Below are 15,631 nucleotides of genomic sequence, written 5' to 3'. Positions count from 1 at the left end.
TTAATATTTCTCAGATAAACCTGGACCACCTAGAGATCTGGAAGTTAGTGAGATTAGGAAGGATTCTTGTTACCTTACCTGGAAAGAACCATTGGATGATGGTGGTTCAGATATCACCAACTATGTGGTGGAAAGAAGAGATGTTGCCACTGCCCAGTGGTCACCTCTTTCAACTACATCCAAGAAGAAGAGTCATCTTGCTAAACATCTCAATGAAGGCAATCAGTATCTCTTCCGTGTAGCTGCTGAGAATCAGTATGGACGTGGTCCATTTGTTGAAATTCCTAAACCTATCAAGGCCATGGATCCTCTCCGTAAGTTGCTTTTTAACGTGTAAAAAAAAAATTATTCTAATATTCTTGGTTTTATTTTTTGGCTCCATTATTCACCACATGTTTCTTCCTTTAAAAAGAACCCCCAGGGCCTCCCAAGGATTTGCATCATGTGGATGTTGACAAGAATGAAGTCTCTCTGGTTTGGAATAAACCAGATCGCGATGGTGGTTCTCCAATTACTGGATATTTAGTAGAATATCAAGAAGATGGTACCGAAGACTGGATTAAATTTAAGACTGTGACAGACTTAGAGTGTGTTGTTACTGGCCTACAACAAGGGAAGATCTATAAATTCCGTGTAAAAGCTCAGAATATCGTGGGCCTTAGTCTTCCTGACACAACTATTCCAATAGAGTGTCAAGAAAAGCTAGGTAATATTATTGACTTGATTATTCTGTTATCTTTTTTACCATCATGTTTGACTCGATTCTAATTGTGTGTGTTTTATTTTCCAGTACCTCCGTCTGTGGAGCTTGATGTGAAATTAATTGAAGGCCTTGTGGTAAAAGCTGGAACCACTGTGAGATTCCCTGCCATTATCCGAGGTGTACCTACTCCCACTGTAAAGTGGACAACTGACGGGATTGAAATTAAACCAGATGACCGCTATAACATTGAAACTGACAGCTTCTCATCAGTACTTACCATTAAAAACTGTTTACGGAAAGACACTGGGGAATACTTGATCACTGTTTCTAATGCAGCTGGTAGCAAAACAGTACCAGTTCATCTTACTGTTCTTGATGTTCCTGGACCGCCAACAGGTCCTATTGATATACTTGATGTCACCCCTGAATATATGGTTATTGCGTGGCGACCACCCAAGGATGATGGCGGAAGCCCTGTAATAAATTATATTGTTGAAAAACAAGATACTAGGAAAGATACTTGGGGTGTTGTCTCTGCAGGAAGCAGTAAGACTAAGCTAAAGGTCCCCCATCTACAAAAGGGAAATGAATATATTTTCCGTGTTCGAGCAGAGAATAAGATGGGTGTTGGTCCACCTCTTGACTCCACACCTACTGTAGCTAAACATAAATTTAACCCCCCATCTCCACCTGGCAAACCAGTGGTTACTGACATTACTGAAAATGCTGCAACAGTTTCTTGGACCTTACCAAAATCTGATGGTGGCAGTCCAATAACCGGCTATTATGTGGAACGTAGAGAAATGACTGGTAAATGGGTGAGGGTCAACAAAACACCTGTAGCTGACTTAAAGTTTAGAGTGACTGGACTCTATGAAGGAAATACATATGAATTTAGAGTTTTTGCAGAAAATCTTGCAGGCCTAAGCAATCCATCTCCAAGTTCTGATCCAATAAAAGCTTGTCGACCCATCAAACCACCTGGACCACCCATTAATCCAAAACTGAAGGACAAGACCAAAGAAACTGCTGATTTGGTCTGGACAAAGCCACTTAGTGATGGTGGCAGTCCTATACTGGGCTATGTGGTGGAATGTCAGAAACCAGGCACTGCACAGTGGAATAGGATCAATAAAGATGAACTCATTAGGCAATGTGCCTACAGGGTACCTGGACTAATTGAAGGAAATGAATATAGATTCCGAATCAAGGCTGCTAACATTGTGGGAGAAGGAGAGCCACGAGAACTAGCAGAATCTGTGATTGCAAAAGATATTCTCCATCCTCCAGAAGTAGAGCTTGATGTGACTTGTCGTGATGTCATTACCGTTAGAGTAGGCCAAACCATCCGCATTCTGGCTCGGGTCAAAGGCAGACCTGAACCAGATATAACTTGGTCCAAGGAGGGCAAAGTACTGGTCCGAGAAAAGCGAGTAGACCTAATTCATGATTTGCCTCGTGTTGAGTTACAAATTAAAGAAGCTGTTAGAAGTGATCATGGCAAATACATCATTTCAGCCAAAAACAGCAGTGGGCATGCTCAAGGTTCAGCTATTGTCAATGTCCTTGACAGACCAGGACCCTGCCAGAATTTGAGGGTAACTAGTGTCACCAAAGAGAATTGCACTGTCTCCTGGGAAAATCCTCTAGATAATGGGGGCTCAGAAATTACTAATTTTATAGTAGAATGTCGTAAACCAAACCAGAAAGGGTGGTCAATTGTTGCTTCAGATGTTACTAGGCGATTAGTTAAAGCCAACCTCTTGGCCAACAATGAATATTACTTCCGTGTTTGTGCAGAAAATAAAGTGGGTATTGGGCCAACCATTGAAACTAAAACTCCCATTCTGGCTATTAACCCCATTGATAGGCCAGGTGAACCTGAAAACCTCCATATTGCAGAAAAGGGAAAGACATTTGTCTACCTGAAGTGGAGAAGACCAGATTATGATGGTGGTAGTCCCAATTTATCCTATCATGTTGAGAGAAGACTGAAGGGTTCTACTGATTGGGAAAGAGTACATAAAGGAAGCATTAAGGACACACATTATATGGTTGACAAATGTGTTGAGAACCAGATTTACGAGTTCAGAGTTCAAACAAAGAATGAGGGTGGTGAAAGTGACTGGGTAAAGACAGAGGAAGTTGTTGTGAAGGAAGATTTGCAGAAACCAGTACTTGAGCTGAAAATGAGTGGAGTGCTTACCGTCAAAGCAGGAGACACTATTAAGCTTGAGGCAGCGGTTAGAGGCAAACCATTCCCAGAAGTTTCATGGACCAAGGACAAAGATGCTACAGATCTGACCAGATCTCCAAGAGCCAAAATTGATACAAGTTCAGAGTCATCTAAATTTACCCTTACAAAAGCAAAGCGAAGTGATGGTGGTAAATATGTGATTACAGCAACAAATACAGCTGGAAGCTTTGTAGCCTATGCAACTGTAAATGTTTTGGACAAACCTGGTCCAGTGAGAAACCTGAAGATCTCTGATGTGTCAAGTGATAGGTGCACAATTCGTTGGGACCCACCAGAAGATGATGGTGGCTGTGAAATACAAAATTATATTTTAGAAAAATGTGAGAGCAAGCGTATGGTTTGGTCCACGTATTCTGCTAATGTCCTCACTCCCAGTGCAACGGTGACTCGTCTCATTGAAGGAAATGAATATATTTTTAGAGTCCGAGCCGAGAATAAGATAGGCACTGGTCCACCAACAGAGAGTAAACCAGTCATTGCTAAAACCAAATTTGATAGACCTGGTCGCCCCGATCCCCCAGAAGTCACTAAAGTCAGCAAAGAAGAAATGACTGTAGTATGGAATCCACCAGAATATGATGGTGGAAAGTCCATCACAGGATATATTCTGGAGAAAAAAGAAAAGCATTCAGTTCGATGGGTTCCTGTTACCAAGAGTCCTATTCCTGAAAGACGTATGAAAGTTCAAAATCTCCTTCCAGGACATGAATATCAATTCCGTGTCAAGGCAGAAAATGAAATTGGAATTGGAGAACCAAGCTTGCCATCAAAACCAGTAGTGGCAAAAGACCCAATAGGTATTATGCTCTCCTTTCTTATTAAATTGTAGTCAACTCTTATTTTGGAGACAGGCATGACAGGACTAAATTAAATCTGTAATAGATTCTAAAGACAAATTCAGTCAATCTTTTCTCAATAATTTCAATAGAGAAACCAAATCTTTTGACAGAGCTGCTAACAAATGACTAATTGATTGTTTTCTTTTTTCCTGCCTGCTTTCCCATTAAAAAAAAAACTACAGAGCAATGCAGAAAAAGAGAAAAGGGCAAAATAAATGACATACCTTTGAATAATTGAGAGTTGACTGTATAGCAATTATTTACATTAACTTTTCACTTATAGTAGTCATTTATATTATTATATGGCTATAATATTTATTTTACAATGTACTTTCAGAACCACCTGGTCCACCAACCAATCTCAAGGTGGTTGATACTACCAAAAGTTCCATTACTCTTGGATGGGGAAAGCCAGTCTATGATGGTGGTGCACCAATAATTGGATATGTTGTGGAAATGAGACCTAAAATAGCAGATGCATCTCCTGATGAAGGCTGGAAAAGGTGTAATGCAGCTACACAGCTTGTTCGTAAAGAATTCACAGCTACTAGTCTGGATGAGAACCAAGAATATGAGTTCAGGGTTTGTGCACAAAACCAAGTTGGTATTGGACGCCCTGCTGAACTAAAAGATGCTATTAAACCTAAAGAAATACTTGGTAATGACTTATTTTATTTATGCACTTATTTCTGCTTCATTTATGATGAAAATCCACATATTTCACATTCAAGAAAGTGAATTAATCCTCTCAATGCAATTTCCAGAACCTCCTGAGATTGATTTGGATGCCAGCATGAGAAAGTTGGTTGTCGTCAGAGCAGGATGCCCAATTCGACTATTCGCCATTGTGAGAGGGCGGCCTGCTCCTAAAGTCACTTGGCGGAGAGTGGGTATTGATAACGTTGTCAGAAAAGGACAGGTAGATTTGGTCGACACTATGGCTTTCCTGGTCATTCCTGATTCTACACGAGATGACTCAGGCAAATATTCCCTGACACTTGTTAATCCTGCAGGAGAAAAGGCTGTATTTGTGAATGTCAGAGTTCTCGGTAAGTTGCCAGAAAGCATTTTCCTTTTCTTTTCAAAAGAACATTTTAAATTATTAAGGATGTAGAGGAGAGGCAATATTTTGTTATGTGATTTTTTTTACAGATACTCCTGGGCCTGTGTCTGACTTAAAAGCATCAGATGTCACTAAAACATCATGCCATATTTCTTGGGCACCTCCTGAAAATGATGGTGGAAGCCAAGTAACACATTACATTGTGGAGAAGCGTGAAGCTGAAAGGAAGACATGGTCAACAGTTACTCCAGAAGTTAAGAAAACTAGTTTCCAAGTAACCAATCTTGTCCCTGGAAATGAATATTTCTTCAGAGTAACTGCTGTCAATGAATATGGTCCTGGGGTGCCAGCAGACATTCCCAAGCCAGTGCTGGCATCTGATCCCCTAAGTAAGTATTGTCTTTGTATCCCAATATCAATTGCAATTCCCAGTATATTAATGTTCTTTATGTAATGTGAGGATACCTTGAAATTCAGATGCTTTCAATTTTAAAAAAAATACTAGGTTTACAGATGTCAAAACAATGTAAGGAATATCTAGATTCCTTGTAGTTGAGAACTATTTAACTCAGCCCTTTGTTGGTTTCTGATTTAATTTCAAGTGAAACTTAAATACTTTACTCTAGATCTCATATTATGTACCATACTGAGATGCCATGAAGCAATTGATCCATCTGGCACTAGTGGGCACTAAGAAAGTACTTAGACTAAGTTATCAACACATTTTGCTTATTTGTGTTTCTTTTTTTTTCCCTAGGTGAACCTGATCCACCAAGAAAGCTTGAGGTTACTGAAATGACAAAGAACAGTGCCACATTAGCCTGGTTACCTCCACTGCGTGATGGCGGTGCTAAGATCGATGGATATATTATCAGCTATCGGGAAGAAGAACAACCTGCAGATCGCTGGACAGAGTATTCAGTTGTAAAAGATCTCAGCCTTGTCGTCACTGGCCTGAAGGAAGGAAAGAAATATAAATTTAGAGTAGCGGCCAGGAATGCTGTTGGAGTAAGCTTGCCCAGAGAAGCTGACGGTGTTTATGAAGCCAAAGAACAGCTATGTGAGCAGTCATTATTGCATTTACTAATTTCACCCATTTCATATTTGTATAACAAAAAGTGATGAAGATTTTAATTCAGTTTATAGATTATTACATATAATCATTAATCAGAGGCAAGACCAGAGTATATACCATAAGCTTAATTTGTTAGGTTTTTTTTTAATTGCCTAGAATTTGCTTTTTCTCCTTCCTATGTCTACCACACCCCTTCTCTCAACAATAAAAATCAAAACCCTAGTAACAAATATACATCCTCACAATTGCCATGTAGAGTCAGAAAGGAATTTAGAGGCCACATAGCCCAACCCTGCTAATTATAAGTGAAGAAAAGTAAAGTGATTTCCTTATGGCCACAGATACCAATCCAGGATGGTAACTAAGATCTGACTACCACACAGGTCAGTTGCATGACTCCATCTCTCTCATTTTATGCTTGAGGAGAATCAGGCACAGAAATATTCAATGATTTGTCATAAATCACATAGTGGCAGGGCAAGGAAAAGAATCTAGGTCTCCTATATTTTATACATCATCATACAAAATTCTTGTGTTTCTCACATTTGTCTAGGGCATCCCCAGTGAAAAATAACCATGTCCTACAATAAATTCATGTCTTTTCCCATTGCATTATAGTGCCTCCCAAAATCCTTATGCCAGAACAAGTTACTATTAAAGCTGGAAAGAAACTCCGAATTGAAGCCCATGTGTATGGAAAGCCTCAGCCAATCTGTACCTGGAAAAAAGGAGAAGAACCTGTTGTCACATCTAGCCGCCTGGCAGTCCACAAAGCAGATTCTTCTTCTGTTCTGATCTTGAAAGATGTTACTAGAAAAGACAGTGGTTACTATAATCTCACTGCAGAAAACAGTTCTGGGTCAGACACTCAGAAAATCAAAGTTGTGGTCATGGGTGAGTTAAATTTTGCTAAAAAATCAGAATCAAAACTCTTTCTTCCTCCTACCTTCATGTTTTTACATGCCTATCTTCTGTATTTCCACAGATGCTCCAGGACCACCTCAGCCTCCATTTGACATATCTGAGATAGATGCTGATGCCTGTTCCTTGTCATGGCATATCCCTCTCGAGGATGGTGGTAGTAACATTACCAATTATGTGGTGGAAAAGTGTGATGTAAGCCGAGGTGATTGGGTCACAGCTCTGGCTTCTGTCACAAAAACTTCTTGCAGAGTTGGAAAACTTATCCCTGGGCAAGAGTATATCTTCCGGGTCCGTGCTGAAAATCGATTTGGCATTTCAGAGCCACTCCAGTCTCCTAAAATGCTTGCTAAGTTCCCATTTGGTAGGTTTTTTTCTCGGGGAGGGATGACAAACTGTTCTGTGTTTCCATTCTAATAATGAATCAAGGACTAACATGGCCCATCTCTTCATCTCCAGATGTTCCTAGTGAACCAAAGAATGCACGAGTTACAAAAGTCAACAAGGACTGTATTTTTGTGAAATGGGATAGGCCAGATAGTGATGGAGGTAGCCCCATCACTGGTTATCTGATTGAACGCAAAGAAAGGAACAGTCTGCTCTGGGTGAAGGCTAATGATACTCTTGTCCGTTCTACTGAATATCCTTGTGCTGGCCTTGTAGAAGGTCTAGAATATTCATTCCGGATCTATGCTTTGAACAGAGCTGGAAGCAGCTTACCTAGCAAACCAACAGAATATGTAACGGCAAGAATGCCAGTTGGTGAGTAAAATATTTCCTTGTTTTCTCCATATCTTAAATGCTGTGAGTAAAATTTAAACCTTAGGTATCTTTCCAAATCTCTCTAGTAGTCCCCTTTATTTACTTAGCATGGTAGGCACTTACCTTACCTACCACTTACGTATTAAGTACCTACATGGTGGGCACTTAATAAATACTTATTGATTGACTGACTAGTATTCCCTTGCTTTTACTTAGACTCAATAACATTTTTCTTTTCTTATTTTATGTAAATACAATGTATACTGCACAATATTAAACACATAAGTAGCACCCCAAAATATTTGGTAATTTCTTGATTATTGAAATATTAGTTACTAATATCCTGAAGAGCTATTTAAAAGCTACATGTAAAGTAGATTTATCAAACTTGCAATATGTGGGCCAGCAAAGCTTTGGGGTGCTGCCATTGGGAAATGTTTAACAAAATAAATAAAAATGCAGTACAATACAAATAATCTTAATTTGTGGTTTTCTAAATCAATATGTGGCTAGCAAGACTTTCTGTTTCTATTTGAGTTTGATAGTATTCATGTAAAAAAAAATTACTTCCTGTGTTTCAAGTGATATGTTTTGACTTTTCTAATTGTCTTTTGGGTTTTAGATCCTCCTGGGAAGCCTGAAGTTATTGATGTTTCCAAACATAGTGTATCCCTTATCTGGGCTCGACCAAAGCATGACGGGGGCAGCAAAATCATTGGATATTTTGTTGAAGCTTGCAAGCTTCCTGGAGATAAATGGGTACGCTGCAATACTACCCCGCACCAGATTCCTCAAGAAGAATATACAGCTACTGGTTTGGAAGAGAATGCTCAATATCAATTTAGAGCCATTGCCAAGACTGCTGTAAACATCAGCATGCCTTCTGAGCCTTCTGATCCAGTAACCATCCTAGCAGAAAATGGTAAGATTCTATTCCTGAAGATTGTGTATATCATTTGTATTTACCTACCCCTGTTATTAATGTGAAGAATGTCATAGTTAGCTCTATGTGGATTATGTCCTTTTATTTTTTTTTTCAGTTCCTCCAAGGATAGAACTGAGTGTGGCAATGAAATCTTTACTTACTGTAAAAGCTGGAACCAATGTGTGCCTAGATGCTACTGTTTTTGGTAAACCCATGCCAACAATTTCATGGAAGAAAGATGGAACACCTATAACACCATCTGATATCATAAAAATGGCCACCAAGCGGAATCTTTGCACTTTGGAACTATTCTGTGTCAATAGAAAGGATTCAGGAGACTATACTATTACCGCTGAAAACTCAAGTGGTTCCAAATCGGCCACTATTAAGCTGAAAGTATTAGGTAATTCAATTGAATATTTATTAAGCACTTAATACTGTGCAAGGTTCTAGGATACCATGGCAAAAATACAAAAATCCCTGTTTTACATTCTATTGGGTGGAAGGGAAGATAAAACATGCACACTGATAAGTAATTTGAAGAGGGAAAGAGCATTAACAACTGGAAAAAATCAGAGAAGGTCTGACAAAAGGAGTGATCTGTAAGCTGAACTTTGAAGGAAAATGAGGATTCTGAGACTGAGAGACAAAGAGGGACTGAATTCCAGGCAGAGTGAAAGTCATATTTGATTAACTAAGATGATGTAAATAGCAGACAAAAGATGGCCAAATCATCATAAATAGAAAATGTATATAATAAAAACAAAACAAAAAAATGATGTAAATCTATCTCAAAAGCAGAATCATAAAAGTTAGAACTAGAAAAGACCTTTGGGCTCTAAATTTAGCCCTACACCCTCATTGCACAGCTAAAGAACAGAGAAATTATGTGACTTGCCCCAAATCACCCAATTAGCTAGTTTTTAGTGGGCAGAGTTAGAACCTAGGACCACCAGTTCAGTGCTCTTGCAATGCTGACTTATAATTAAGACAAAGATTTGATTCCACCTTCTTGCATCTTTCAGATAAACCTGGTCCTCCAGCATCTGTTAAAATCAATCGAATGTATTCAGATCGTGCAATGCTTTCTTGGGAGCCTCCTCTTGAAGATGGAGGCTCAGAAATTACTAACTACATTGTTGACAAGCGTGAGACAAGCAGACCTAACTGGGCACAAGTCTCTCCCAATGTTCCTATCACCAGTTGCAGTGTGGAGAAACTAATAGAAGGTCATGAATACCAGTTCCGTATTTGTGCTGAAAATAAATATGGTGTTGGAGATCCAATTTTCACTGAACCAGCGATTGCTAAAAATCCATATGGTAAAAATACTTTTCTACAAATATTACCTTTTATTTAAGATATTTTTAAAACATGAACCTAATTTCTCAAATCTTTATAGACCCACCTGGACGTTGTGATCCTCCTGTAATTAGCAACATAACGAAAGATCACATGACAGTAAGCTGGAAACCACCAGCGGATGATGGCGGTTCACCCATCACTGGCTATTTGGTGGAGAAGCGAGAAACCCATGCAGTCAATTGGACTAAGGTCAACAGGAAACCTGTTATAGAAAGAACTATAAAAGCAACAGGTCTCCAAGAAGGAACTGAGTATGAATTCCGTGTTACAGCTATAAATAAAGCTGGACCCGGCAAGCCCAGTGATGCTTCTAAAGCAGTATATGCTCATGATCCTCTATGTAAGTTTCACTGGGAGAATAAAGCATTCTCTCCTATGTCTCTTTTGTCTATAAACTGTTTCAGGCATACAAGAAGGATATACTAATCACTGCTTCTTCCTTTTCTTTTTTAATCCTTAGATCCTCCTGGTCCACCAGCCTTCCCCAAAGTGGTTGATACCACCCGAAGTTCTGTGAGTCTTTCTTGGGGTAAACCAGCATATGATGGTGGAAGTCCTATTATTGGCTATTTAGTTGAGTCAAAGAGAGCTGACTCTGATAACTGGGTGAGGTGCAATGTGCCAGAGAATCTAAAGAAAACACGATTTGATGTTACTGGCCTCATGGAAAATACCGAATATCAATTCCGTGTGTATGCTGTCAATAAGGTCGGCTACAGTGATCCCAGTGATGTACCTGACAAACATGTGCCCAAGGATATCTTAAGTAAGTGCTGATGGGAGAAAGGAGAAATGTCTAAGTGAACACATTTTTAGAAATAAAGACCTTTAAGTTCTTGATATATGCTGCAGTATTGGAAATTCTGTGAATCTGATTTAAGAGACTAAAGATTTGCAATGATTGATTTGTGGTTGATAATGGTAACTTTTTTTCATGACCGTGAGAGAATTCCATAACTTGGACAGAGGATTGGGTTAAGTACGTTTGTCCTGATAAGAAACTCTTTATTTTTATTATAGAGAGCTCATTCGATTACTCTTTTCACAAATGTTTTCTTTCTGTCTAAGCCAATTACTAACTTCTTTAGTAACATGCTTTCTATCACTTTAGTCTTCTCCTAATCCTATATTTCCACAACCAATTTTCTTCTTTTATTTTCAGTTTTAAATAACTTGGTGATATATTACAGTACTTAATCTATCTTCTATCTTCCTGCCTGGAATAATTATTAAAACAGCAGAGTGTAAGTTATAATTATAGGTAGATTACAGAATATTATTTTTATTAAAGTTAGATGGGATGAGAATCATTAAGATTAGGATGAGAAACAGGAATAACATAACTATTTTCTTTGAATAAAAACAGGGGTAGTTAACATACATAAGAAATAAGGAGTGAATATTCCTGTAGATGAAAGGAATCCCTGAGCCACCAAAAAAATTACCAATTATAGATTAATAGACCATATGAAATACAGGAAGACTGATGTGATAAGAGCTATGTAAATAATTAGAGGAAGAATAGGAGATGTTTGGTTGGGATTATAAAGATCAGGTTGTTGAATTTTCATCGTCAACTGAGTTTTTATACATTTAATGTTTTGTTTTTTATTTTTTTAACTAAAAACAAAACCACAGTTCCTCCTGAGGGAGAACTTGATGCTGACCTGAGGAAAACACTCATATTACGTGCTGGAGTTACAATGAGACTTTATGTGCCAGTAAGAGGACGTCCACCTCCAAAGATAACGTGGTCTAAGCCAAATGTCAACCTGAGAGAGAGGATAGGATTGAACATCAAGTCAACAGACTTTGACACTTTCTTGCGTTGTGAAAATGTGAATAAGTATGATGCTGGGAAATATATCTTGACCCTTGAGAACATCTGTGGTAAAAAGGAATATACTATTGTCGTGAAAGTACTTGGTAAGTATGGGTTAAAATAATAAAAGTAATGGGAAATCATTGCATATATTTTTTTCTTTGGGAGGATTAAGTGAGTCTTCATTTTAAATTTATCCAGATACTCCGGGACCACCAGTCAATGTGATCGTTAAGGAAGTATCCAAAGATTCAGCTTATGTTACTTGGGATCCTCCCATTATTGATGGTGGCAGCCCAATTATAAACTATGTTGTTGAAAAACGTGATGCAGAGAGAAAGTCATGGTCCACAGTGACAACCGAGTGTCCCAAAACAAGCTTCCGAGTATCTAATTTGGAAGAAGGAAAATCCTATTTCTTCAGAATTTTTGCTGAAAATGAATATGGCATTGGTGATCCTGGAGAAACACGGGATGCTGTAAAGGCTTCTGGTGAGGAAATGTGATTTTATTCAATATAGTTCGTGAATGACAGTATTAACTTATTCATTGGAAGCTTAGACTTACCAGAGTTTTCGTGTTTTAGAAACCCCTGGACCAGTTGTGGACCTGAAAGTTACATCTGTAACTAAGTCATCATGTAGTATAGGCTGGAAAAAGCCTCGCAGTGATGGTGGAAGCCGAATTACTGGATATATAGTGGACTTCATGACTGAAGAAAACAAATGGCAAAGAGTCATGAGGGCACCAAACCTTAACTATTCCACAAAAGATTTGACAGAAGGGAAGGAATATACTTTCAGAGTAAGAGCTGAGAATGAAAATGGAGAGGGAACTCCAAGTGAAATCACTGTTGTGGCAAGAGATGATGTTGGTAAGCACATTCTCATATGTACATTATCCTTTTATTTTCATCAGCAATGTGCTGGGTTTTTTAATGTATTCATTGTTGTATATATATTGTTCATTGGTAGGTATTTTGTTAGTCATTGACAATTTCTTTTAGAACAATATTAATTAGGGGGAAATAAGCTATCTAGGCTCAAAAAAATAATGATTTATCTGTGCTGTTTTACAGTGGCTCCTGATCTTGATTTGAAAGAGTTGCCTGATTTGTGCTACTTAGCTAAAGAAAATAGCAATTTCCGTCTTAAGATCCCCATAAAAGGCAAGCCCACACCATCAGTAACCTGGAAGAAAGGTGAAGACCCCCTACCAACTGACACAAGAGTTAGTGTTGAGTCTACTGCAGTTAATACAACTCTTGTGGTATATGATTGCCAAAAGTCTGATGCTGGGAAATATACAATCACACTGAAGAATACTGTTGGCACTAAGGAAGGAACTCTGTCCATAAAAGTCGTTGGGAAGCCTGGCATCCCCACTGGACCAATCATGTTTGAGGAAGTCACAGCAGATGCCATTACCTTAAAGTGGAAACCTCCAAAGGATGATGGTGGTTCTGAAATTACCAACTACATCCTAGAGAAAAGAGATTCTGTAAACAACAAATGGGTTACATGTGCCTCAGCTGTCCAGAAAACCACCTTCAGAGTTACAAGACTTCATGAGGGAGTGGAATATACTTTCCGAGTCAGTGCTGAAAATAAATATGGTGTAGGCGAGGGCCTTAAATCTGAGCCCATTGTCGCCAAACATCCATTTGGTATGTATCTGAAAGTCAGAAATCAAAATACAAAACATTGGGATTTTTTCTTTATTATAACCTTATGTTATTATGTGTTTTCCTAGATGTACCAGATGCTCCTCCACCCCCCAATATCGTGGATGTCCGACATGACTCTGTTGCTCTAACTTGGACAGATCCTAAAAAAACTGGTGGCTCACCAATCACAGGTATCATATTTGATTTCATTTTATTGTTACCTTTATTTTCATTTTTCCTTCCTACTACGTCTTCCTAAAGGGTGTTAAATATAGATCCTTATCTTTGAGTTGTATTGACACATAACTGACAATTCTCTCATATTTCCCTTTTAGTGCATTGTTTAATACTAAGAATTTGCTAAAACAATTCACCAACAAAGAACTTTGTTAGTGGGAGGTGAATGTTTTTGTGATTTAAAACTTTCTTCAAAAGTTGTGATGATTACTCCTATCTTAAGAAAAAATGCCCTAACAAAACCTCTATTTAGTACACAGACAAGCAGAAATATAATCTTGGGTAATCATGTAACTGTTGACAGTGATGAGCAATTGCCTAATTAGTATGTGCTTATATAGGGCTTACAACTGAAACCATGCTTTGAAACTGTTAATCATGAGACTGTTGATATCTTCCATTTGGATTAAAATACTATCTTCTTCTTTGGTAGGGTATCATATTGAATTCAAGGAGAGGAATAGTCTTATGTGGAAGAGAGCTAATAAGACACCCATTAGAATGAAAGACTTCAAAGTAACAGGTCTAACTGAAGGTCTTGAATATGAATTTAGAGTTATGGCAATCAATTTGGCTGGAGTTGGCAAACCAAGTCTGCCATCTGAGCCAGTTGTGGCACTTGATCCAATTGGTAAGTCATTCAGAGAGAAGATGCCTAGTCTCATTTGCTTCATGAAGAAAGCATTGAAATTTGTTTGACCTTAACTTTGTTTTATTTTACTTTTTTTTCAGATCCCCCTGGAAAACCTGAGGTGATTAATGTCACGAGGAATTCTGTGACTCTCATTTGGACTGAACCTAAATATGATGGTGGTCATAAACTGACTGGATACATAGTGGAGAAACGGGATCTGCCTTCCAAGTCTTGGATGAAGGCAAACCACGTTAATGTCCCAGACTGTGCCTATACTGTAACTGATCTTATTGAGGGTGGGAAATATGAATTCAGAATTAGAGCCAAGAACACTGCAGGAGCTATCAGTGCTCCATCAGAAAGCACAGGAACCATTATTTGCAAAGATGAATATGGTATGTCTTAGTTTATTTTCTTTTTCTTTGTTTATATTTGTTTACCTTTTGGTTTATATCTGAGATTTCATCAATGTAGGAAACTCTTGATTTTGAAACTCTCTCCACTAACACAGATCAACAACTCATATGTAGCATCTATCCTAGAGAGTTACTTGAAACACCAAGTTATTAAGTGACTTGTTCATAGTTACAAAGTCTATGTATGTCTTGGGTGAAGCCCAGTCTTTCTGGCCTCAAGACTATCTCCCTATCTTCTACAAACTATCCCTTATTCCTCATTTAAATATATAAAATCATTAAAGTAACATAAACATCTTTCTCTCTCTTTTTTCTGACTAAAAAAAGTCTTCTTTTACAGAGGCACCATCCATTGTCCTTGATCCTACCATAAAGGATGGCTTAACAGTCAAAGCAGGAGATACCATTGTTTTGAATGCCATCAGCATCCTTGGCAAACCACTTCCAAAATCAAGTTGGTCAAAGGCAGGAAAAGACTTTAGACCATCAGACATTGTCCAGATTAGTTCAACTCCAACATCTTCCATGCTCAGTGTTAAATATGCCTCCAGAAAAGATGCAGGAGAATATACAATCACCGCCACTAATCCTTTTGGAACAAAGGAGGAGCATGTACGTGTGACAGTTCTGGATGTTCCTGGCCCACCAGGACCTATTGAAATCAGCAATGTCTCAGCTGAAAAAGCTACCCTTACATGGACACCTCCATTGGAAGATGGAGGTTCTCCAATTAAGTCCTATGTTCTTGAAAAGAGAGAAACTAGCCGACTTTTGTGGACAGTTGTATCTGACGATATTCAATCTTGCCGCCATGTGGTGACTAAGCTGATCCAAGGAAATGAATACCTCTTCCGTGTCTCAGCAGTGAATCAGTATGGTAAGGGTGAACCTGTACAATCGGAACCAGTCAAAATGGTGGACCGATTTGGTAAGTAAAACATTTAAG

At 38.5% G+C, this 15,631-nt stretch overlaps 1 protein-coding gene across 50 annotated transcripts in view; it reads left to right on the top strand.

The window, feature by feature from the left end:
* TTN (titin) overlaps nt 1–15,631 on the top strand; it is a 324,829-nt gene that overhangs the window by 257,104 nt on the left and 52,094 nt on the right. For all 50 annotated transcript variants that reach the window (XM_069068526.1, XM_069068527.1, XM_069068543.1 and 47 more), the window contains 23 exons: nt 15–314; nt 413–706; nt 791–3,757; nt 4,137–4,457; nt 4,564–4,848; nt 4,952–5,251; nt 5,620–5,922; nt 6,556–6,831; nt 6,923–7,222; nt 7,318–7,620; nt 8,243–8,542; nt 8,661–8,948; nt 9,571–9,867; nt 9,948–10,250; nt 10,371–10,676; nt 11,549–11,836; nt 11,934–12,224; nt 12,319–12,606; nt 12,811–13,398; nt 13,485–13,589; nt 14,069–14,266; nt 14,368–14,664; nt 15,026–15,613. In XM_069068526.1, the coding sequence (XP_068924627.1) occupies nt 15–314; nt 413–706; nt 791–3,757; nt 4,137–4,457; nt 4,564–4,848; nt 4,952–5,251; nt 5,620–5,922; nt 6,556–6,831; nt 6,923–7,222; nt 7,318–7,620; nt 8,243–8,542; nt 8,661–8,948; nt 9,571–9,867; nt 9,948–10,250; nt 10,371–10,676; nt 11,549–11,836; nt 11,934–12,224; nt 12,319–12,606; nt 12,811–13,398; nt 13,485–13,589; nt 14,069–14,266; nt 14,368–14,664; nt 15,026–15,613 (9,786 nt within the window). The remainder of the gene's footprint in view (nt 1–14; nt 315–412; nt 707–790; nt 3,758–4,136; nt 4,458–4,563; nt 4,849–4,951; nt 5,252–5,619; nt 5,923–6,555; nt 6,832–6,922; nt 7,223–7,317; nt 7,621–8,242; nt 8,543–8,660; nt 8,949–9,570; nt 9,868–9,947; nt 10,251–10,370; nt 10,677–11,548; nt 11,837–11,933; nt 12,225–12,318; nt 12,607–12,810; nt 13,399–13,484; nt 13,590–14,068; nt 14,267–14,367; nt 14,665–15,025; nt 15,614–15,631) is intronic.

Source organism: Petaurus breviceps, unplaced genomic scaffold (assembly GCF_028583685.1).
Source record: "Petaurus breviceps papuanus isolate PSGF00001 unplaced genomic scaffold, PetGlider_PUasm1.0 90763, whole genome shotgun sequence".
NCBI classification, from domain to species: domain Eukaryota; kingdom Metazoa; phylum Chordata; class Mammalia; order Diprotodontia; family Petauridae; genus Petaurus; species Petaurus breviceps.
The sequence above is the reverse complement of the archived record's forward strand: the minus strand, read 5'-3'. Positions and strand labels throughout refer to the sequence as shown.